At 46.4% G+C, this 23,315-nt stretch overlaps 1 protein-coding gene across 1 annotated transcript in view; it reads right to left on the reverse strand.

Moving 5' to 3' along the window:
• LOC126576644 (fibrillin-1-like) overlaps positions 1-23,315 on the reverse strand; it is a 74,090-nt gene that overhangs the window by 43,187 nt on the left and 7,588 nt on the right. The window contains exons 3-8 of the mRNA XM_050237950.1: positions 21,659-21,661; positions 17,315-17,341; positions 11,286-11,450; positions 10,929-11,143; positions 6,808-7,419; positions 2,166-2,291 (exon numbers count right to left, since the gene is read on the reverse strand). Of these exons, the coding sequence (XP_050093907.1) occupies positions 2,166-2,291; positions 6,808-7,419; positions 10,929-11,143; positions 11,286-11,450; positions 17,315-17,341; positions 21,659-21,661 (1,148 nt within the window). The remainder of the gene's footprint in view (positions 1-2,165; positions 2,292-6,807; positions 7,420-10,928; positions 11,144-11,285; positions 11,451-17,314; positions 17,342-21,658; positions 21,662-23,315) is intronic.

Consider the following 23,315-nt stretch of genomic DNA (forward strand, 5'->3'; position numbering starts at 1 on the left):
ACGAATATGGCAAGATAATCATCGAATAAATTTATCAAAAAACATATTTTCGTAAAAAAATGGACGACTCGTTGATCATTACAGCTGTAATGTCTGTATCATACTTTCTTGGAAGAAAGATAGCGTCTCCCATGCAATGCAAAGTATCGTTTCACGACGACAAAAGAGCAAGCAACGTTAGCAGACCGGTTACACAAGTCCTGCATAAGACCTTTAACCTGTAACCCTCCACAAAAACATAAAGAAGCACCTTGAACCCCAAGCACCAGCTAATCCAAACCCGAACGCTCAAGATGCACTGAAGACCTGCAGCATAAGCGGATAGCAAAAATACGCAGAACGGCGTTCAGTGGCGTTCATTCGCAGAGCGAGAGAGAGAAAGCCGTAAAGAAATCAGGGCATATCGGTGAGCACATTACTCGTAAGGTAATACCACGGGAAAAGACCCAAGCAGAACTGACCTTAAACCCCTCGTTGGGTTGTAGCTGGCCGGGTTTATCTGGCTGGTGCAAAGACGACAGCTTCCGCTGCTTCTTCTATTTTCTCTTCTTGTTTGCCTTTCTACCAGGCCTTCCGCTAATCTGAACAAACGTTCACAGCTATCCCGGTGCCATAGTTTCACCAAATGGTTGCGCTGCCTGCCCTTAGGGCTCCGAGGGTCAAACCGAGGGAAAGCGAACCATCCTTAAGTTGAAACCGGTCTCCAAGGATACTTCCTCCTGGGGCCATCTCGGTGTGGTTGGGCTTTTGGCGAGGAGTTGGCTTTAGCAAAACTAATGGCTATTATGAGTGAGCGGAACGATCTTTCGCTGCCGCAGAACATACTTTTCATCGCTTGGATTATGTGCAATTACGTTCCGTTTAGTCACACAGTCGCCGTTCCTAATTCCTTGGTTCCAGCTAACCCCTGCACCTTGGTCGTACCTGTTCGTCCTGGTGGGTTGGCAAAAGGGGCAATGGATGACCTTAATGGAAGTCACTTGTTTGTTTGCATTGCATTGACACTGCAGAGCTTCGAGGCTTCGAGCAACACTCGGAAAGTGCTCTCAATCTTGTAAACCAAAGAATCCGGCCAGTGAAACCAGAGTAATGGCGAGTATTTCTAGGACTGTCCAACGTCATCTGGTGGCTCAATGTTGCCAGGCTCGTCTTTGACTAACGAAGGTGTCACTTTCACACTTTTATTTTGCGCTTTGGTAAAGCAAACTATTCTTCTTGCTTTGCTTTTCTTTGTTATTCTGTAAACTAAAGCGAAGAATCTAACGCCTCGCAGCGAAATGAAATGTATTTGTCCTTTACCTTGACAAGGCATTAAGTGAAGAAAGTTCAAACTGGCCTTAGTAAAGAAGAAATAGTTTAATCTTCCTTTACAATAAATGCCAACTGTCCGTACCAATCCGTACCATCTTATGCAAAGAAGGCGAAGCGCTTTGGGGTCCCCAGCTACGCCGCTAACTAATCGCTGAGCCGTCACTCCAGCTAACACTCATCGCCGCCGGAGGGTGATGAAGAAGGAGAAGAAAGTCTTTTACTACCATTATTACTACTGCTGCTGCTGCCGCTGCTTCATCTACACTCGTCCCATTTGCAAGCAAAAAGTCAGCAGAAAATAATTTAAATTATGTTCACCTGACTGTCCGCTTGGCTAAGGGGCCAAAGGGGCCATGGATAATGAACGTGGTGTGCGATGCAGGTATGCAATTTGCTTGCACCGAGTGCACCGAGTTGTTACAAAAGGCTCTGTCAAGCACTGCAGCCACGGGCCGGGGGAGAATGGGTGGCCTTTTGTAACTAATTTCCAACAGTTCCTCGGGCCAGGACAGGCCAAGACAGGCCAAGGGATCCCTTAGGAACTTCTCACCGAACTAATAATGAGTTTTACGTCGTCACAGGGTGCACGGTCTACATCTTCTCCGTCTACACCTCAGTTACACCCTCGAAGCGTCCTATTTCAAGCATTATTTAGCAGAAATATAGTGCAAGTGATGGAAGAAAGCTTTTTTAGTTGCTTATCAGGCAAATAAGACCATTTAGAAGCAGTTGGCAAACGCGTAGCAAATAATTCGAACATCAAAATGAAGCACCAGAAGCGCACGCGAGACTGTCACTGGCATTAGGCGGTGCGAAGCAAAGGACAACGATTAGCGGCTTTTGGTGGTACTTACCGATACAGGTGTGCCCATTGAGGGTATCAATCTGCAGCCCCGGCTCACAGCTACACTCGTACGATCCCGGTTTGTTGGTGCAGCTTTGCTCACAGCCGCCATTGTTTTCCAGGCATTCGTTGATATCTTAAAACCGATAAAAAATCACCAAAAAAAAAAAGACTACAATCAGTATTAGCTAATGAAACGAGGCGGATAATGGCGGATGTTCTACAAATTTAAAGTGCCGCCCCGGGATCCCAGTCTAGCATCTAGCATAAAGCTCAATTTATGTCCCAAAAAAAACGAAACGATAACAAAATGGACGGAATTTTGCATTAAATTTGTGGCCATTTATACGACGCGGTCGACATTGCCGGCGGTTTGCTCCGTTCACCATCGAGTCACTTGGAGTTTTTTTCACGCTCCACAGAACGGAAGCAACCGAAAACAACCAAACAAACCTCGGACCCCGGGCACCGTTCTAAATGGTGCACCATCAAGCAAGATTAATTGGCATTTGCCATCAACGCCAGCACGACCGGCCGGCCAGAACTGCACGATGGCCACGGTCAATCGATGGTTGGTTGGTGATGGCCGCCATCGTGCCACTGCCGGCCCATCATCGGGCACGCCGTAGGTGTTACGGTGGCTAATTGATGACACATCGTTTATGCAAATCCGGCCCGTTATTATCTGTCATTAAACATTCTTTTCGTCGTCCCCCGGCCACCGTTCCCGTTCCGTTAATATCGTTCTCAATTGGGGGACTGCGAGGTGGCAGCGAAGTGATCGAAAATTAAGTGTTTCACCTGACCCGGCACAATCCATTTGGTTTGGCCGGGACTAATTGGCCCCGATTTCAATCCCCGGAACCGAAAACAAGGGGAAAACATACACAAACACGCGGCCAAGTCGATCCCCTAAAACACGATCTCGATCATACGAAGCAACCGAAGCAACAGCAGCGGCAGCTTGTCGTCCCACGTAACTTGATGCCATCACGCATGTTGATGAAAGGGAAAATGGAGAGGGTTTTTGGGACATTGACAGGTGTGGCAGGCGCCCCATTTACCGGGAAAAAAGACACACAAACGGCTAAGGCTGTCAAGCGGTGTGCACACGCGCGTGCTGACAATTAATCAAGGCGCTACGCCAACGACTGTTTTTGCTGCGCCACGGGATGTGCCACGTAACCAAAAGGGTGGAGGAAAACAATCAACCCTTCTACTGCTGCCGATGTTGCTTCGAATCGAATGCACGTTCTAGTGGCTTAACCGTTAATGTCCTCGTAGGCGATTCCCTTTAGGAAAACTGCGTTATGATAACTTTCCGTCGATTAGTCCCGGGGATTAGTGCGAGCAGCTCCGAGATTTCATTCGATCAAGAGCAAAAACGGAACCAAAAGACGAAACATTTTGTAGAGAATTTTCCTGGCATTAATTTCACGGAAACAAGATAAATGAAACAATTTTTAACCGGGATGTTTCGTGGGAAAGTTGATCTCAGTTAAGCCCATCTCATCGCTTCAGGGTGCCACGTGTACTTGAAGCCTTATACCAGCTAGCGGAGATTCACTGGAATGTTTCATTTCCATTGGTAAATATCCCCGAATTCCTGGATGCAACATGTGTTAGAACGCTCGTCTCGGGACAGAGACCGCTCGTGCGCAAGTGGCAACGAAACGAGTTAAGCCTTTAAACACCCCACACGGGGGCCACAGCTGGTTGGTGTAACAACCTTTCTAGTCTGTACCGCCATTTGGTACGCCGCCACTCCCAAGAAACCGATAGTAAAGCGCCCGCACCCGCCGTGTGCTATAAAGCTAAATGAGAGATGATAACGAAATAGTCGAGACGAGCGAACCAATTTCGTGAAATTTCCACTTTCGCGATCCCACTGGACCCTGGGATGGAGGTGGCCCCGTTTTGGCGACCGTCTGACTGCTCTGCTCCACAAACCTTAACAGCGATGGACAAGATTAGTTCATTGTTCCACAGATGAGGTCGATGGGATGGTTGCTTGGAGCTCCGGATTGTGTCACCAACTTGCCAGCCCGTCACGGTTTGCTGCGCCCTCAGGACCATACGAGGGGGAAGGAGAAGCAAACAGATTTCAACACCCCAAAGGGACGTGTTACGTCAAAATAGAATTTGACGCTTGAGTGATAACGCGCTTCATGGTGCTTTATTCAACACATTTCGTGAGTAGGAACGCACCATGTGTTAAAAGAAGGGAAAAATGTAAAATGAGAGAACCATCCGAAACGGTATCCTGGAGGAACATGGGTATTTTTTTTTTCAAAAATATTACTTTCCCCTGGAACGGCACATAACAGCTTATGACAATCGATATCCAGCATAAAGCTTCTTTTATGGTTCCAATGGCATTCAAGAGTTACTCCCTGGTGAGCTGTAGTGTTTCAATGGGTTTTACCAAATAGCCCGTCCAATCATTTTCTTTAGAGTGTAGCTATTTGAATAAAAGGAATTAAGCCTCTGAACAATTTTACCATGTTGTTAAGTTTTGATTTGGATTAACTTTATAATCTAACTTTATAATAATATTTGCAAAACAATAAGATTATATTCGTGTTATTTTGAATTTATAAGACACTTTTAATATTCGGAACTATCGGGAGTATTAAAGGATAATGCTGCACCGTTGCGAGTTGTGATAAATTTATATTTTAAGTTGTACAAATCAAAAGGAATGACTTGCAGGGCGATGTAACATCGTAAAGGGAAGTTCATAAAATTTATCTCTTCCAAGCCAATAATTATGAAATGGGAGGCGTGTAAAATCATTTATCTTAGCGAAGCTAATATCTAATATTCTTTTCATAAAATAGAAAAGGATCGTTGCAAAGGATCGTGTAGACTCGATTAAAGGATGATGCCAATACAATGTCTCATGTTATTAGATATGGAAAAGAAGAGCATAAGAAATAAATAAAATTGACTCAAACCACCATCCAAACCACGGTTTTTGACGCGAGTATTTGCATTTTTTTTCACTTCCCAAAGTTTGAAAATTTCCTCCAGGACATTATACAAAATTTAAACGGAAGTAACCATACTTGCTAAAAAAAAAATCTCTCATAGGAGTTCGAGAACTGTTATTCGAATTGACGCTCTGTCACTGTTTTGTTTCAAATGGAAGTTCCTTAGTGGATTTAAACATCAAATTGCTATTAAATTTGATAAAAATAATGTATATAACTCAGTTGAATCACCCGATTCATAAAGTTCGTATGAAATAGAAAACCATCTCTTAGTTATGTCCATGAAAATGCACAGTGGAAGCACATTGCATGATGATCTCTTCAAACACCACTTCAAATTACAAAACTAAAACACACTTCAAATTACATTTCCAATAGCGCATCTCTATCTGATGTCTCTAAATGAAGTGTAGCATAGGATTCATTCAGTCGACAATCCCATTTTCAAAATTAATCCATCAAAAATCGCAATAAAACATACTAGAGTCTACTTAATTGCTACTAATCCACTCACGATATCCACAAATGATACACAGATGCATACATCACTTCCTCCCTTTTTCCTATCCAATCGAATTCACAACACAGTAAATGGTATGGAAAATGCGTGCACCACATGCACCGCTACCCCTAAAACCCACCTCTTGAACATGTCAATGTTGGATTTAAGCTTTCATAGACATAAACTCCTGGATCACCAACAAAACGATTCGGTCGCCTCTCGGTTCTATGCTAGGCCATCAAAACCGGATGCTACATAACGGCTCATCATGTGGCTGTTATCTGCCAGCCAGCATTACAGAAATTGGTGACACGATGACGTGCGGACAAACAAAGTTTGACACATTCTAACCACCTTAATTTGAGCGATTAGATTATCGCACATATCAAATCACCAATCTACCAGCAATTAGGCATAAGTCAATCAACTGACAACAGCCCGGATGTAGCGGATCTCTCTCGCCCTCGTTGTTTCCCCCCCCCCCCCCCCCCCCCCGAAAGGGAGATGAACCCCTCTAGCTCTCTTTCTCTCACTCTTGATGTGAGGGCAGATTTACATGCTGCTGGTTGGTAATATTTTACACTTCCCCCTGGTCGCTCCCACCCCCAACGGGTGACACTTCCATGTCACCTTCGCCCACATCATGCGATGAAAGGTTTCGTGTTTCGATCACGAGCCCCCACCTTCCCACCCCACGGAGGGGTCTTCGGCACTTGTCCGGGATCGCAAAAGGGCCCCTTTTCGATGGGCACTGCCACGCTATTAACAACCCCAACCTACACCGTCATTTGTCACGCGGGAATTAACTTTCCTTTCGATTGGGACCGACGCCATGACGTCTCGGACTGGTATCTGGTACCCGGTTCCCCCCCCCCCCCCCCAATAACAAACACAAACACGCATACACTTCCTCGCCACCCGGAATCTGTTCTGTTTGTGTTCTGTAACGCATCCAATCCACGTTCCTCAACTTAAAAACCTGCGCCCGGTTCTAGGTGACTGCTGGCGATAATCCCGATCGCTGCATCGGCAACACATCGAGCTCTCGGCTAATTTTAGCTTCCTGGCCACCAGCGCCACCGGTGACAACGACGTGACAGCGCCACTACGCCGGATTGCCCATCTGGTGCAAGCCGCGGGCCAAACAAATTACTCACCGTGACAGGTTCTTCCATCATGGCGGTCCAGCAGGAAGCCCCGGTAGCAGCTACACTCGATCTGTGGTTCCACCTCGTTACCACGGTAGATCATGTGACAGTCGTGATCGCAACCACCACGATCGGAACCGCAAGCGGCCACGATCGTCGTTGGTACCGTCGGTGCCGGAGTGTCCTCTGTTGCTTCTTCCCCACGTGGAGCTGATGGAAGATCCTCGCGATCTTCATCATCACCTTCCCCTTCCGGCTCTTCGTCTTCATCGCCGTCGTCCGTCGCTTCATCGGTTTCCTCGTGATCCTCCGCCGAGTCCGTGCCGCCGGTGGTGTCATGTTCGACTTGTGCCACTGACAGATTATCCGGTACGTTTGCTTCCGTGTGCCGTTCCGTCGTTGTTGTTGTCGTTGATGTTGATGTTGTTGTTGTTGGTTGCTCGGTAGTGGTCGTGGTGGAAGTAGTTGTTGTCGTAGCCGGTGTTGTGGTGGTTGTTGATGTTGTTGTCGGCGTTGTTGTTGTTGTGGTCGAGGTGGTGCTGGTTTGCCGTTGCTCGTGAGCATCATCATCCGATGGTCCGGATGGTTGCTCAGAGTCCTCCTCTTCTTCATCTTCATACTCTGCGGAAATGGAGAAAGGAAATGAGAATGTTAATTCCTGTTCGATTTCTAAATCGATTTGCTATGAACTAAAGGACTCTCATCATTATTGTTTAGCATAGTTCGGTGATCGACAGACTTGAGTTTAATATTCACTCTGTGCGCACGACATGATCGATCGATTTGAACTCTAAAGCACACAGAGTGGAGGCTTCCATTTTGCTGCGATCGATGGCATACTCCCGGTACTGACGGTACCATTTATGGCAACCGGTTAACTCAAGTCAGCAATCTCGATGATCGATCGGTGTAACACTCCGGTGAAGCAATCGTTCATGGAACACCTAACTCTCTCTCGCTCACTCTCTCTCGCTCACTCTCTCTCGCTCTCTCTCTCTCTCTCGGTGGCTCCCGTTTTAAATCTGTGTCAGTAGCACCCGATGCGCCTCTAAAAACCCTTCCGACGCACAGAGTTGATGGATGGTCACTAATTCCCCTCTCGAAACAAAATAACAATTTACAGAACATTCTACAATCCGCCAACATTCATCTACGCTCTGCACCACCGGTAAACCCGATGCAAGCTTTTGCTCCCTTAGCATAATATGCAGCGAGCACGATGTAGGATTCCGAAACAGAACGACAAAAAAAACTGCTAGTATGCGTGTCTGTATGTGGCTTTCCTTTTTCCATTTCTCCAACAGCGAGAAACATCGGAGTAAATCCTTCGCTAGTGCTGCTGCTGCTGCCGCTGCTGTGAACAACACAAAACAGACAAACGGTTCGCGGTATGCGCTGGAGAATGTGTGCCAGTAGCATGGAAAGCATCTCCTCCTCCTTCTCCTCCACCACCACACGCGAGAACATACGCGAGAACATACACGATGGCGCCCGGAATAGCACCGTCCATGTCCATCGTTTCATCTTTTACGCCTTTCACGCGCGCCAGAGAAAATAGAAAACTCGCAGAAAGGCCGCAGAAGAAGGAAGAAAAACGGAGAATGCCTAGCCGACTGGAATAACAGATCATCATCCGGCGGCATTTATTTGGCCACACTCTGGGGGGCCGGTTTGCCGGTTGGCGTCATTCATTCTTATTCCTCCAACTCCTCCTCGGACGACATCGTCGCATCGCATCGCATCGCATATTCAACCCCTGAGCCACCAACAATCCCCAACATTTACAAGCGCGCGGGCATTTCGGCAAACGAATGCCACGGTACCGCGTGTCGTGGTTGTGTTCTGCTGCTGGTTGCTGTTGGAACAACAAACCAACGCGGTGGCCCCTTTCTCAATTTATGCTGCTAATATCTCTCGGTAGCGTCAACATGGGACATAAATTACTTCTTTTACCTGTCACTTTCGGCATACCTGAAGTGATGGTAACGATCGGGAATGGAAGGAAGGTGGAGAAGTTTCGTCTAAATGTTTGGTAAATGGTCGTCAGTGGAAAGGAAAATGTGATGGACTGTTATGGTAATGTTGACTGGCTAGAATGGCGTGTTCAACATGGGTGTGCACGATGCTAAAGGACACAGCAAATCAATTTGCAGCTTACTCGTGTTTAAATCGTGCTTAAAGTAAGCAAACATGTTTAATGTTATTAATATAGATCCCTACTTTTCTTACTATTTTTAACTATAAAGTTTAACTAAGTAACGTTGTCCCAATGGAACAAAACAAACTCTCAATTTGTGATAAACCGAGACAAAACCTTTCGAAAGTGGTAAAGACGGCCATACATAACCGATTTCATTTCCATTCTTCACGCTTGTAAGTGTAATGGAACTGAACCCTGTCCACAATCTACGATCAATCGATCGATCTGCTGGACAAATCAAAAAGAGGCCATCCACCTCCAATCTCCATCGCTGGCCTCATCCGTCGTGTACAAATTGAGTACTTAAGAGATAATATTGACGTGATTTCGAGCATCACATCGGTGCGGTTAATCGGTTCGTTACGGTGCGTTCCGTGGATCGCGGGTACGATCGCGGAGTTCAATGAAAATCGTGACTGACTCGCTCGTTCTTGGGGTGCTCTTTGGGGTGCCTGTTCGTCCCAGTTGGTTGGTTGGCGGTCGCACTATGGTTATCAGCTGATCGGCCTCGCTTAACATGTGAATAGGATTTATGTCGACGGCGGTGACGGAAGGGTGACTGAATAGGTGAACTTCAGAGCGTGGTATCGGCTAAGATGATCTATTTGAAATGATACGGTTGCTTCCAGTTTAACGCTGAAGCTGCGGTTTAGCGATGCACTTTGCTCTCACTAACGGGGCGTTTAAGCATCGATAGGAGCATGGAAAGTTTTTCAAATGATTTTGGCGATTTTCTATGATTTAAATACATTTAAATGGAAGACATGTTGAATTAAATGAAGGAATGATAACATTATTGTTGCTATCAACGGAGTAATTCTGTTTGTATGATAACAGAGTACGTAACATGAAATGTTAGTAAGTAAGTAACATGAAGGATATTGCAAGGAAGCTACTGAACTTTTGAAACTTTTGCTCCTATGGATCAATAGAATAGAGTGAATGATAAGAAAAGGATATCACGAGAACGCAAAATATGACATTAAAATTAAAAAGATGTAATAAAAAATGAAAAGAAATTTTCTTTACAACAAATTTGGAAACATTAAACGAAGTGCCTTTTGAGACATTGCATTTCTTTAACACAAAAATCAACATATCTATCCGAAGCATTGTCCAGACATGGAGTAGATACAGACATGGAAAGATAAAGAACACAAGGAGAAGATAGAATTTCCATTAATTGAAATTTTAAGCATTACCTTACTTCCAACTAACTGTAGCCAATTCAACCAACCAACCAATTCTATTCAACCAACTATCTAACTAAAATGCGTTTCACTAGAAGAATCTACAATCTGCTTACTAAATTACTATCTTCTTATTATTTTAAATCTATGACTCATTCCGAAAACATAGTTAAAAATATCCACATAGATGCTAAAAAGTACATTTACAGACGGTACATAGATAATTTCGTGTAGCTTCTTTACGCATGAAATTACACAATAGCTTTAGAAGAAGTTGAGATATCAAATCAAACAGTATCAATTTATCTTTCAATTTGATCGAAAACTATATAACGAAACTCATTCCAGGTCATACGAAAGGTTTTACATTATCAACACAATTTACGATGTTGTGGATGACTGTAAAAGTCTTCACCATCGATTAAGAACAAGTATCGTTAACAAAATACGCCCCTACGCCCATATGCAATAACTTTACAATCCTTCCTGGAAATAAGCGAACCTAAGGGATCGTTTGTTCCACTCAACTAGAGCGAATTAAATTCTCGTACGACCGTTTTTCGATGAATTATTAACACTTCCACCGTATTAAATTGTAGCATTACATATTGTATGCCATACATTATCCTCGCGGACCATGGACCACCGACCGATGGAGCTCAATTTGAATATGAATTAAAGAGTAGCGCCGGTGTCCTGCCCCTTTTTTTCGAACAAGCATCGCCCCTACCTACCTTCACCCTCTTCTCCCTCTTCGTCCTCTTCCTCCTCCTCTTCGTCATCGTCACCCTCCTCGTCGTCCTCGAGCCCGGTACGGGTTGAGATGCATACCGGCCGCTTGCCGATCCACTCCTTGCCACTGCAGTACAACCGATCCACTTCCGGTGGCTGCAGGGTATAGTAATCGTCGCACTCGTAGTACGCCACCAGGAAAATGTTGCCATCCTTCTTCCGTCTGCAGTCCGTCCGTCGTGCCAGTGCCAAAAACCAGGAGAGAGAAAAAAAAACCGAAGCCAAAAACACACCCCACATTACCATAAGTCCGAAATGAAAGGGGCCCTCATGGAAGGACCTCCACCGGGGGAGCGTTGCCGCACCTGTTGTACTTCACCACGTAACCGGAGTCGATCTCGGGGGCCCGGATCAGACCATGCGTCATACAGGAAAGGTCGAGCCGGGCCGCCAGCTCCGAGTCAATGTCCGTTTCCTCCGGAATGTTTTGACCCGGCTTCTGGCCCGGTTTGCGACCCTTTCCGTTCGCTCTACCGCCCGATTCCTGCTGCCCGGATTCACTTGCTTGATCTGAAAAGAGGGGAAGGAAATGAAAGGCAAGGGGTATAACATGAGTAAAGCACACGAAAAACATAATTTGCTACATCGAAGCGCTGCTGCACCGTGGCTACCATGAACCGTGTACCGTGCCAAATCAGAAGTGCCTGTGGCCTAGTGGCCTTTTGTGCTCCCTCACCCCCAGGGGGGTCAAACCGACGCTCGACACAAACTTTTGCACAAAACAGTCATTCAAGCCACCGTTCGCTCGTTCACGATTGTGGAATTCTCTCGAATGTTGCATGTTCTGCATTAGTTGGCCGTAACCGGCAGTGAGCAGCACCCGTTGTGCTCCGCCCCAAAGATTAATGTATTCATTGTTTTCAGTTCAGGCAGACAAAAATTTGACCAACTCTCTCTCTCGTGTTTCTCGGGGCTCACGATGTCCGGTGTCACGTCGTGTGACCTAATCGACCCGAGCCACGGTATTCGGAGAGCAAACGTGACGATAAAGTTTGCAGTATGGACAACGAAAAGCGAGCCCACAACCTTGAACCCAGCAAACACGAGAGGGACAAAGTTGAATGGTAAACAATGTTCATAACTATGTATATGCTCCGCCTGATAAACTGATGCCATTCATCTTGTCCACGGTCAAGCACACGAGGTTTGTAACTGTGTGTAGAGCATAGCAGGTAGTTTCCCGGGGCGTAAGATAAACTTGACCAGTTGTTACACACCTAGTATATTCTGCATAATGCTCGAGAACTTGCAACCTTTCTCTCTCTCTCTCTTGTTCGCTTTAGGGAACAAATGTTGTTGAGATCGTTCCCGGAACTGTACGGATCTGTTTAGTGTTCTGTTGTCGATTCTGTCGGTTGTTTGCTTTCGGTGTTTGATGAAGTGCAAAACCAACAGAGAGTAAATTGAATCTCGTGAGGTGAAGGTGAAGGGTGCATCATTGTTACTGGACCGATTCGAGGATTGATCCAAGAACTATTAACATAACAGTTCTGCTATTCATATTTAATGCTGACTCTGCATAACTCTTAGTATCAATTCACCGCATTTCCCCTTCTAGAACAATCATAAAACACTTTCGCTTCACGCTCACCACCGCTCGGTGGCCTCGGTTTCAATGCGGTTTCAAATTTATGACCCCGATGAACACGCTTTATTGTATCATTAATCTCTCCCCCCTGGGAGAGATCCCGGGGTTTTTTTTCTACCCTCCAAAAGTCCCGTTCCCACATCCCTGGCGCTTCGTTGGTTCCCGTTTGAAGATCTGTTGCACAGTCACAGCTGCTGCGGCACCCACAGAACCGCGATCGGTGCCAGGCATCAGTAGCCATCATTACTGAGGCATTTGTGCGGATCGCAAAGCAATCGAACGGATGACAAATGAGCCATTGAGACTTGTCAGAGTAGCTGTCGGAGCTGCAAACCGTTCGCGTATTTTGCGAATTGATTTGTTACTCTGCCAAAAAAAAAAACAACCCAAAGAGAGGCGGTCTTTGCAGTGAAATCCGTTCTAGACCGCAGAGTTTCACCCGAGCCCCCCCAAAAACACACTCGAGGGGTGGCCGAGCAACAAATTCATCAAATTGAAATCCCCACGTCTGAAGTGGCGCTCTGGTTCAGCAGCGCTAAAACCATTGGCCGACCAAAAAAAAAAAAGAAAAAGGGGGAAAAGTAATATTAAGCCGCTTCTCTGTCTGTCTCCCGGGGGGTTCACGGTCCCGGGAATGTCCCGTCCCGGGCTCGGACCGGAAATGGAAACCAAACTTTTCCGCTCCAGCGCACGACGGAACGAAAGAGAATGGATGGCGATGGTCGGGAAGGTGGAGAAACCCTTAAAAAACTTTCTTCTCGATTCTTTTCCATACGGTCCTGGCGAACGGTGAACCCAAACCATCGTCGCGTCCTCGAAATGATGAAGGACTAATGGAGGACTTACGCAGTTCCGGTTCGGTTTCGATGATGGCCACCCTGCGAACCCCCGCGGATCCCTTTGGAATGAAATGGACCACAGGACGAACCAACCTTTAGATCCCTTTGCATCCGTTACTCGCTCTCTCACTCTCTCTCTCTGTCCGGTATCGGTATAAGAACAGCAACAGACCAACGGACCAGCAGACTGGCGAGCAGCATCATCATCAGCAGCAGCAACAGCGGCCATCATCAATAAGCTTAAGTGAGAAAGTGATCGGCATCGGAGGAAGTTTTTATGAGTTTCCACACTCTTTTATGATGCCCGGTCGCCCTTCATTAAATGGAGTTTAGCGACCGGGGAATGGGACAGAGACGGTGGATGCAAAAAGTGGAGCTGGAGTGAAAAGTTTGCTGATGTAGCTATTAATAAGTGTCCAAAACATGTTTTGACGCTCGAGAAACGCTGCGCCACACTTCAACGTGCCAGCTCACGATCGAAACACAAACCAAACGACCGTAAATAGATGCTGGATAATGCAGAATGTCTGATCCATGAGCTCGTACAGCTGCGTGGGCTCGTGCCAATACGAGAGATAGGATTCCGATGAATCCTTTTGCCATAATCACACACAACGAGAGAGAGAGAGAAGAGTCAGAACGGTCTTGTGTGTCGTCTGTCGTCTGTCGTGTCCTACATTCCGTAGGCGTAGGAGCGAGAATCTAATTAACGCACGACCTGGTAGAACAGACCAGTGAGAATCCCCCTCTGTGATTAAGCGTATTGAATTGGATTAGCATCGTCAACGGTACACACCACACGCTCACTAGGGCCACTAGTCTGCGTTGATTCTACTACAAGACCTGGGGATTCGTTGGTAGCTAGCCACCCCGGGGGTTCGGCGGAACGGTTTTCATCAAAACTTTGCCACTTGCTCACACCGGCACCTGACCAAAAAGCAACGATTCCCAAAACGATTCACTGCCTCTCTCACCACACCGGGGAAACCATCGCCCGGCAGACAAACTACCATAAATGGTGTGAAGTCGAGAATCGAAAATCGACCAACCCGACACCGACAGGACCCTGGTGAGGGTTTGCTCATGGAACACGCGCAAACGGAGTGCCACCAAGCGGATGTCTAGCGTCTTTGTCGGTTCTTGCATCGCTGCCAAGGGTGCTCTATATCCGGTATGCGAGCACAGCGAGTACACGAATTGCCGGTGGTCCTTAGGGATGTGATGATGAGATTCGCTTTTCGTTACCCAGACGGTACCCAGATATTGAGCCAGAACGGATTTCTGTGCCCGGGCTCCCGGTTCCCGGTGTTTCCCGCACCGTTCCGTATTCCGTCCGGAGCCGAAGCTAATACCGAACCGACCTAAATGAGAAAACATCCTGCCGAAGGTTCCGCACCATTCCCGCAAGTATAATCCTTCCGTCCGGCCTAGCTGGCTATGCGAGATGCGTCATGCGTCAACCAGGCCGTGCCTACAATCCGCACACCGATGGTACCGATGGCACCGACGGCTGTGGATATGCTGGAAGTCAATTTGCAAACGAACTAAATGAAATTCCGATTACAGCCCGGTGATTCCGGGATATAGCACCGGGAGCCCGGTTGTTTGCTTAGGAGCCAGCCGGCCTTGGTGATCGGCGATATGCCAGAGGGTGCCTTTGCCGAATACAAGCCGACGAACGAAAGAATGGAATGTTATTTGCTTTGCCCAGGACGAACCGCCAGGCACCGGGGCCCTTTGATGCCACGGTACACGCATGGGATTGATGTTGTTATCTCTGGCCGTACAGCCGGGCCGGGGCACGTTTTGTTGTGGTGTAAGAATTGAATTCAGCCACATACGAGCAGGGCTGGCCTTATGAATAGTCAGGGAAATGGTGCGCTACGGCTGGGGAAGTGAAAATGAGAGAGGAAGAGTTCATTTTATGGACAAATAGCAAATCCTAGCCCAAGTCCAGAATCCAGATTGTTGTTTCTGCCAACTTGCATAAATATATAGTTGGCTCATCCAACTTTCAAATATATGAATTCGGATTCGATCCGGAACCGGATGTGAGGTTCGCCAACCTTTGTGAGTCATCCTCGCCATTCAAATACGTTCCATCCTGAAATGGACGATCAGCGGGGCAAAATCTATGATTTACGGACATAAGTAGACCCAAAGGCAGATGAATGAAAACCAAGGTTCCGTAAATTATCCTGGATAAGTCTTTCACTAATCAGAGCATCAGAAAAACTAACTTACTGTTATATTCTGAACAGTGAGATTTGCTCAAAATTAAGAATTGCTATGGTTTATCAAAGGTCTTAGAAATATTCTGCGACATTCTCGTCTTATGATGGTTTCTTGATTAATTGCATTAGCATTCAGATCTATTCATGATGTTTAAAATAATATGCAAACATTTACAAGCGATGGTTACAAACTAGATCGGGACTGATTGGATAAACACAGATTGGTTTTTTGCGAAAAAAAAAACACGTTTATTCCGGGAAAATGGAGAACCAGAATCTCCAAACTAATGAAAATTGTTAGCTACACATTTTAACCATCTCACATGCAATTTATGGATGCCTTGCCAAAAAATCCGCCGATCTGTTATATTGAACCAATAACCCATCGATTTTTTCGAATTTTCGGAAAATCGGAATCGCTGCTCGGCCAACGATTTTGTACCGTGGCCTTGGCCAGTATTCCTAGCATTTTTATCGAGCAAAATCGGTCAATTTTGTGATTTTTGATATTTCCGTCGATTTCTTCACAAGTCTCGGTTAAAAAATTGATTATTTGATGCTTATATCAATGATTAATTACCGGTTTACAAAAAAAAGGCTTGCAATTCTGTGTCTTTTAACCTATTCGCTATTTGATCTTCGTTTCTATCAACAGAATCACCACTTTTAAACTGTTTAAATCACACTTTGCACTGTGTTTCAGTGCTCAACGTAGCCTTCAATAAGCAAGTGATGCGATTCTGTGGTCAATTTTTATTTTCAAATGGACGCATCAAATGGCCGCATCGCATAGTTTTAAGGAACGTAACATCAAATGAATGCAATGAAAATATTTGTTATACTTTTAAATTAGAAAAATTGCCCAACGATTATGTCTAACAGGTGCCCAAAGAACAAAGAAAAACGCTTAGAAAGGTTTAACATCTCTATTTGGCGTAGATATTGCCATTACAACACCGAGGGCGGCTTCGTGCAACTTGTACCAAGGATAAACCACGTTGCATTACCTGATGCCAATAAGCCAAGCGGCTCCCAATACAAATAAAGAATCAATGTAAACCGATGCAAAGATACACTTGCATCCCTGCTCAATCGTCCGGAAACCTTCTTCCGGCGACAGGATGTATCCTCATCACCACATCCTTCGCACTGTCATCTATTTGACAGGCCTCGGGCATATCCTTTGATATCTTCCCACACCGAGTGAATCTTAATGAGGATTGTGATGTGCAACTTCTCCGTAATCCCCCGGTATGCCAATCAGCTAACCGCAAACCGAGAGTCAGATTCTCGATGATTCATCCTACGACAACATCCGTAAACATCCTCGATCGTCACCTCAGCTCTCTCGACGATGTGGTGACGACATTCATTGATCGCTTTCGTTGAGGGTTATAAAACCGAATACCGAGCTCCGGTCATCTAGACTGGCACACGCCACGCGACACTGACCTTTCCTTGGCACCGGAAGCAGACTAGACCAAACAGAGCGTACCAAGGGAGAGAGACGAAACGCAACAGCACTGGTACAGGGATGCACATCACCGCAGAATCGCGTTACCAGCTGACGCTACCGGTGCCTGGTGGCGAGCAGGAGGTGAACCGAAACCAAACGCTTCGGGAGGAAAATTGATTTACGATTATCGTAAAACTAGTGAAAGACACAACCGAACCCCCGCTCGATAGCACCCCCATCGTGACTGGAGTTTGTGGTCTGTTCCACTCGGCCCTGCGGAAAAGCCGCCGCCCCAGAAATTTGGTTCGGTACAAGCGGCAGCAGCAGCAGCAGCGTTTCGGTGGTCGTTAATCGAAATGCCGCCATCAAAGCCAGCTGGGATGGTCCCAGCACCAGCTGGTCCAGCTGAGGGAAGACCAGAGCTTTGGTTTCGCGCCATTCACAGCGCACCAGGAACCTGGTGGAGCTCGATTGCTCGTAAAATGGGGTTCCAAGATCGGCACCACCATGGTGGCCCACCAGAAGGACCATTTTACGAGCGACCAAGCGAGTGGGCCTCAAAAACTTATCCACCATGTATGTGTGTATCTGTTGTGTGTCCGTCCGGCCACTCTTCTCTCTAAAACAAGTGATCATAGCCGGGGCCACGGACTGCTGGCCAAACCACAGACGGGCTGATTCGAATTGCTGACCGAAAATCCCTCGGCTAAACGTATTTCAAATCAATTGCCACCACACATCCGGCCATTCCGATCGAACGCCCGGAGGGCTCTGAATGGGGGGGGGGGGGGGGGGAATGGGTTTTTAATCGCTCCTCACACCCTCGATCATCCCCGTGCCATCGATAGACCACGACCACACATACTTGCTAACGGTGTTAACGGTCGAGATTTACGGCCATTTTGTGAGGAGAGTGGCTTGTGCCAGTGCTCTCAACAGCAGCAGCAGCAACAGCAGCAGCACGAGCAGTGAGCGATAAAAATGCACAAAAACACCCCCCGGGGAGAGGGAGAAACACCCTAGCAAAAGGAGGTGTTGACGGATTAGCGCGCGGAAACACCGCCACCGCAACCCGTGGCCACTTGGCCAGTAAGGTAATGTCAAATGGTGCAAAAGGCCCCGAAACGTAAACCCCCCGTGTTGATTCAGATGTTCCGATGGGGATGGCATTCCTTTTTCGGGACTGTAACCGGCAGACGCTGTTTGACTATTTTTTCGGACTCGTTCCGGGACGTTCGGTGGATAAAATATGGATACCAATCGCGGGTGGACGCGAAATGAAATGAAGCAAAAGAGTTTGAGGCGCCCGACGAAAAAAAAAAAAACGGTGACAGGCGAGAGCTCGTAAATTTTCGATCTTTATGAATGGCGCGTCGGTGGCGACCCCGGCAGCACGGTCTTGTCTGTACACCTCCGCTGCAGTCAGAAAGTGCGCCATGCGCGCCGCAAAGGATGTCGCCCGAAACGGGGGTTTTGGGATGCTGCTTTAAGATTTCCATTTTTGCGAAATTCGCACATAAAGTAATCATTTCTATCGTTTTCTGGGTGTTAGTTGAGCGTTCGAAAGGCTCTTAATATCAACGAAGGATGTGAAACGTTTCGTCGATTTGATGCAAAGTGCAGTTCATCGATCGGATTGTCATTTAAAGCATGGTAATTGTGTGGGATATTTATCTTTTATGGTATCTTTATATGTCTTCTCCGCCATGTTAAACACCTTTAGTATGGAATTAATGAAAATTTACAACATGCAAACAGGTCAATGGTGTATCTTTGATTTGGTTGTGAATAGCGAAACGATCAGTGTTTTAAGTACGCTATTGGAACTTGTTCTACTGTGCCCAATAACTAACAGGACCCGACTCTCAATTTGCTAGTGCTGGGATGTTGCAATTCCGATGATAGCGAAAAAGGCTGTAGATAATGTAGCATAAAGCTGCAAGATTTGCTTTCGATGGATCAATTTGTTAAATTCCCTTCCGCAATCGATTGCAACCCCTTTTTATAAACAAAAAGGATTATGAACGATTACAGTAACCAATTATTTTAGCCTCCCCTTAAGTGATTGTTATTCAAGAGGCTGTTAACAATTAAACTTGCTTTGCTGTTGCTTTCAACTTTTGTTTTTCAATTAATGCTTTCAAAATTAATTTAAAACACATTAATTTGAACGCAATAGTTAGTTCTAATTTAACAAATTGTAATTCAAACCAGTACCTTACAATTAACGGATAGGTACCAGTAGTTCAAAGATTATTAGAATGATATTCGCTCAAAATTACGTTAGCAATAAAGTTTTAATATAACAGCACTGTACAGATAAAGTGCAAATATTTTTCGCTAGCATCAAAAACCTCCGCTTTATTGTTGGCATATCAAGCAGCTTAGAAAACATTAAAAAAGGGTACTGGCGATCATTATTGGCAAACCAATTTAATCTAGATGTTTACTAACCGCACTGCTCGATTGGATGTTAAATTATAACGCGGTAAATATTTGCATGCTTATCATATTAGACTTTGTCAAACAACACAAATGCCTCTATGGAACCGCAGCACCTTTTCGCGCACAATCGTTTTTATATATTCCCTATGATGGATAGCAAAACATAGGACAGACATACACACCACTGATTGTAACATAATATTGATAGGCGACACTAAGCACCCGAGAGCATAAATTATCAATTAGTAAAGCGAATCATTAACGGAACATAACGTGCAGATCAATTTCAACCGAATGATTCTCCCCCCAACACCTACGCAAAATACCACAAAACTTTAAGCAAACAATGGACCGGCGGAACGAAAAACGGAACGGTGTTCCGTTGTCATTTACACCTTTAATTAGAAGCTCGCTGGATGTGATGCTGCGATGCCCTCCATTTGTGTTCCTGTGTACGCGAACACTGTTTAACATTCGTTTTCACCCCCCAACCGTCACCAAAATGAATGATCATTAAAATTTAATCAAAAACCATTCGAAACAGTTAAAGTGATTGACACCTGACAAATCATGCGTGAAATTGAATAAATATGGTTCATGTGCTGCGGCCGGTTGCGTACCAGCGTGCGTTCGAAAGCTTTCCTTAATGAACCACAAATGACGCTGACGAGTTGTGCTCGTCTGCGGTTCGCTCACCCCTTTATCCACTCTTTCCTCACCTGCTGCTGTCTGGCCTTGACCACAAAAACCGGCGAGAAACGTTGGAATGATTTAAAAAAAAAAAAACGGATTCTCAAAGATATACTTTAGCCTGGTGGTAGCTTATCAAAAACCCACATCGACAACACCTAAGATCACCTCATGGAAGGAGAATTCGATGTTTTCTTAGCGTCAACAGTGCGCCGAGAAGCGATGTCGTGGTCCATCTTTAGTGTCAGCCAGCCAGGTTCCGATCGCCCCCGCGGCTTCCAATAACTGTCGTAACGAGCTCTCAAAATGTCAACTGCTATTGATAGGAGCATCGACAGCCAGCGGTCCTCCAACACCTGAAGCCTGAACCAAACATGGACTTGCGAGCGAGACTTCAATATCGCCCCGAAGCAAAGTGCAATCCCAAGACGTTAGCAAAGGCAAACACCACTTTAAGCTCCGTTTTTGGTGCCCTGAGCGGCAGCCGAGTGGTGATCAATGGAACGATCCCGTGTCAGGTCTATCGATTGCTCTCGCACGTTCAGGTGTTTGGGAAAGTGGCGGTGGCGCCCACACGCCGCCACGGCGGGGTCGCACTAAACATGCCACCGAACCGAATTGTCGGTCGCCGGCCAGTGCGGATAACAAGCCGTCCCGGCCCGGCTCGGCGCTTGACAACCGAATCCAATGATGAATCGACTGTGGGCGCATTCGGAACATGGTCTCGAAGATATATTCCTCGAGACGCACACCAGAGAGAAACAGAGAGCGAGAGAGACACATCACAAAATGCACATATTTATTAACACTTTGTCAATATGCCACGGCACCTACGGCTGGACAGCTGAGGGTGGAGGAATTCGATTTTGATTCCATTCCGGGCCAAGCACCGTTCCGTGGCTTTCAAGCTTTTTGAGATTTCACGCCCAAAAGCGGACCAGATTTGTTATGACAAATTAGCTAAGAACACACACGCGCACACACATTTACGGGCCGATTGGTGAGACCTTATTTGCAGAACTAATGCGTTAGAGCGTGCAGAACGTGCCTGGAGGATGAGGACGGACACTAGCACGCTCACAAATCTCTGGACACCAAATAACAAGCTTACCCAGTGGGGGGGGGGGGGGGAGCATTCCTTGTGCAAATAGAAAAGTAATCTCGCCACGATACGCCACGCCACTACACTCCATCGAAACATCGAACCTAGGTCCCTCGATTGGCCCTATAATGGGCTCGCTGCTGTGCTGCTGATCCATAATTAATGCCAGAGCAAACGGCAATCCTCGGCACCCTCCCGGGGGTGGCACTGTGCACGCTCCGATGTTAATTATCATCGATTCAATCTAATATCCGATTCCGAGGTCCATCTTTTGCCCTTCTCGAGGTGGGATGGGGACGGTGCGGGTTGCGCTCGGCCAATAACTCACTTTGGAGGATTTAATTTGAATAAAATTTCAATTTATATTAATTTTCGTATCCAACGCAAACATGCTCGCACCGCTCTATCGAATCCGGTGGCCATCAAAGGGTGGAGGGGGGGGGGGGGGGGCATCCGTGGCTGGCTACCGTATGGTAACCCTCGCGCAGTCCAATCGATTGCGAATGCATTTTCTAACCAATTTTCAAATAAACTCCAACTTCCATCTCGCACCAGCGCTTTGGGAAGGCGGGGAGTATTGAGCGAATTGCGAAGGGAATCATGTGAATGGGTGGCATGAATTATGGCGATGGCGCCATGCTTAGCACATGTTGCGTTACCGGCTATTACTGTGTCCTCCGAACTCCGGGAGCAGCAAACTCCCCTTTCCATTTCGTTTGCCCATCTCCCATCTTGATGCATGACTTGACCTGGGCAAATGGTCGTCTCGTTGTGTGCGTAGGAGGACGATGGCTGACAGAGGTTGGCAGAGAGGATCGTGCTGAACTGACTGAAACATCCTTTCGGATGCTCTGACGTCCGGCACGTAGACCGGCTGCTAATCATAAACACGAACCGGGCCCGAGCCCCGGCGAGTCCATAAACACCGGCAGCACGTTTCTGACATTCGAATGTTAGCGGGAGCTGCCGAGAAGCATAAATTATGGCCACCTTTACGCGCGCACACCTTAATGGATCACAAAAAAAAAAGGTTGATAAAAACGTGGGACGGTGGCGTTATCATCGTGGCAACGCATTCGCAAGGAAATCGCACCCAAGCGACAGGGTTTTTAGCTCGAGCGACGATAGTTGCAAATCCTCTCGCATTATTGGTGTTTTCAATTGTAAAGCAAGGGGTTTAATGTTGTAAAAAAGGGGTTGTTACGCTTCGTGAATTCAATTGCGCGTGCGGTGAACTGACTTTCAAAATAAAACTGTCAACCAAGCAGCAGCCGTGAAAAGCGCTGCTCGTGTTAGGCAGCACGCGCACAATACTCGGTGGCCATATACTTATCGGCTCTTAAAGATACGGTGCTAGGCTGGGCCTTTATTTGGACATTCGGAGATTTGCTGTTTATAACCCAAAACCCCAGGCAACCCGTTAGCTCGATGAGGCGATGGCCAACCATTACCATTCGGGCCTTCAACTGCAGAGCCGTGGTATAGAAATCAGTGCTGGCAATGAGTGTCAGCACCCTAGCCGCCTAGTACGCCACGAAATGGCCGTGCGAGAGAGCAATTTTAAGATGGATCATAAACATTTTAAGATCCTCGGTAGCGAACAAATACGCGTGACGCTTTCATCACCTTCCCGCCAGCGTAGGAGGATGACAGAAGGATAAGGGTGGATGGGAGCGCCCTGGAATGATATTCACCGTGCCTGGTATGCCAATCAAAACGTCTCATTCGGTGGTGGGCTCCTTAGAATGTGTATTGGTTACGCAAAATCTGCCAGATTTTAGTAGTACACACTGTGGGCTGTTGATGGCAAGTAGTGGACACTTTCGGGACTGAGTAGTTACCTTCAATTAACAATAATTATATGGATTAAATAATCAATTAATAATAAAAATAAACCCTATCGCGTATGGTGCAACAGAGTCTAAAGCATACTAGTTTCAGAAATGGTTAAATAAAGCATGATAGAATTCAAAAATGTCGA

This window comes from Anopheles aquasalis, chromosome 3 (genome assembly GCF_943734665.1).
Source record: "Anopheles aquasalis chromosome 3, idAnoAquaMG_Q_19, whole genome shotgun sequence".
NCBI classification, from domain to species: domain Eukaryota; kingdom Metazoa; phylum Arthropoda; class Insecta; order Diptera; family Culicidae; genus Anopheles; species Anopheles aquasalis.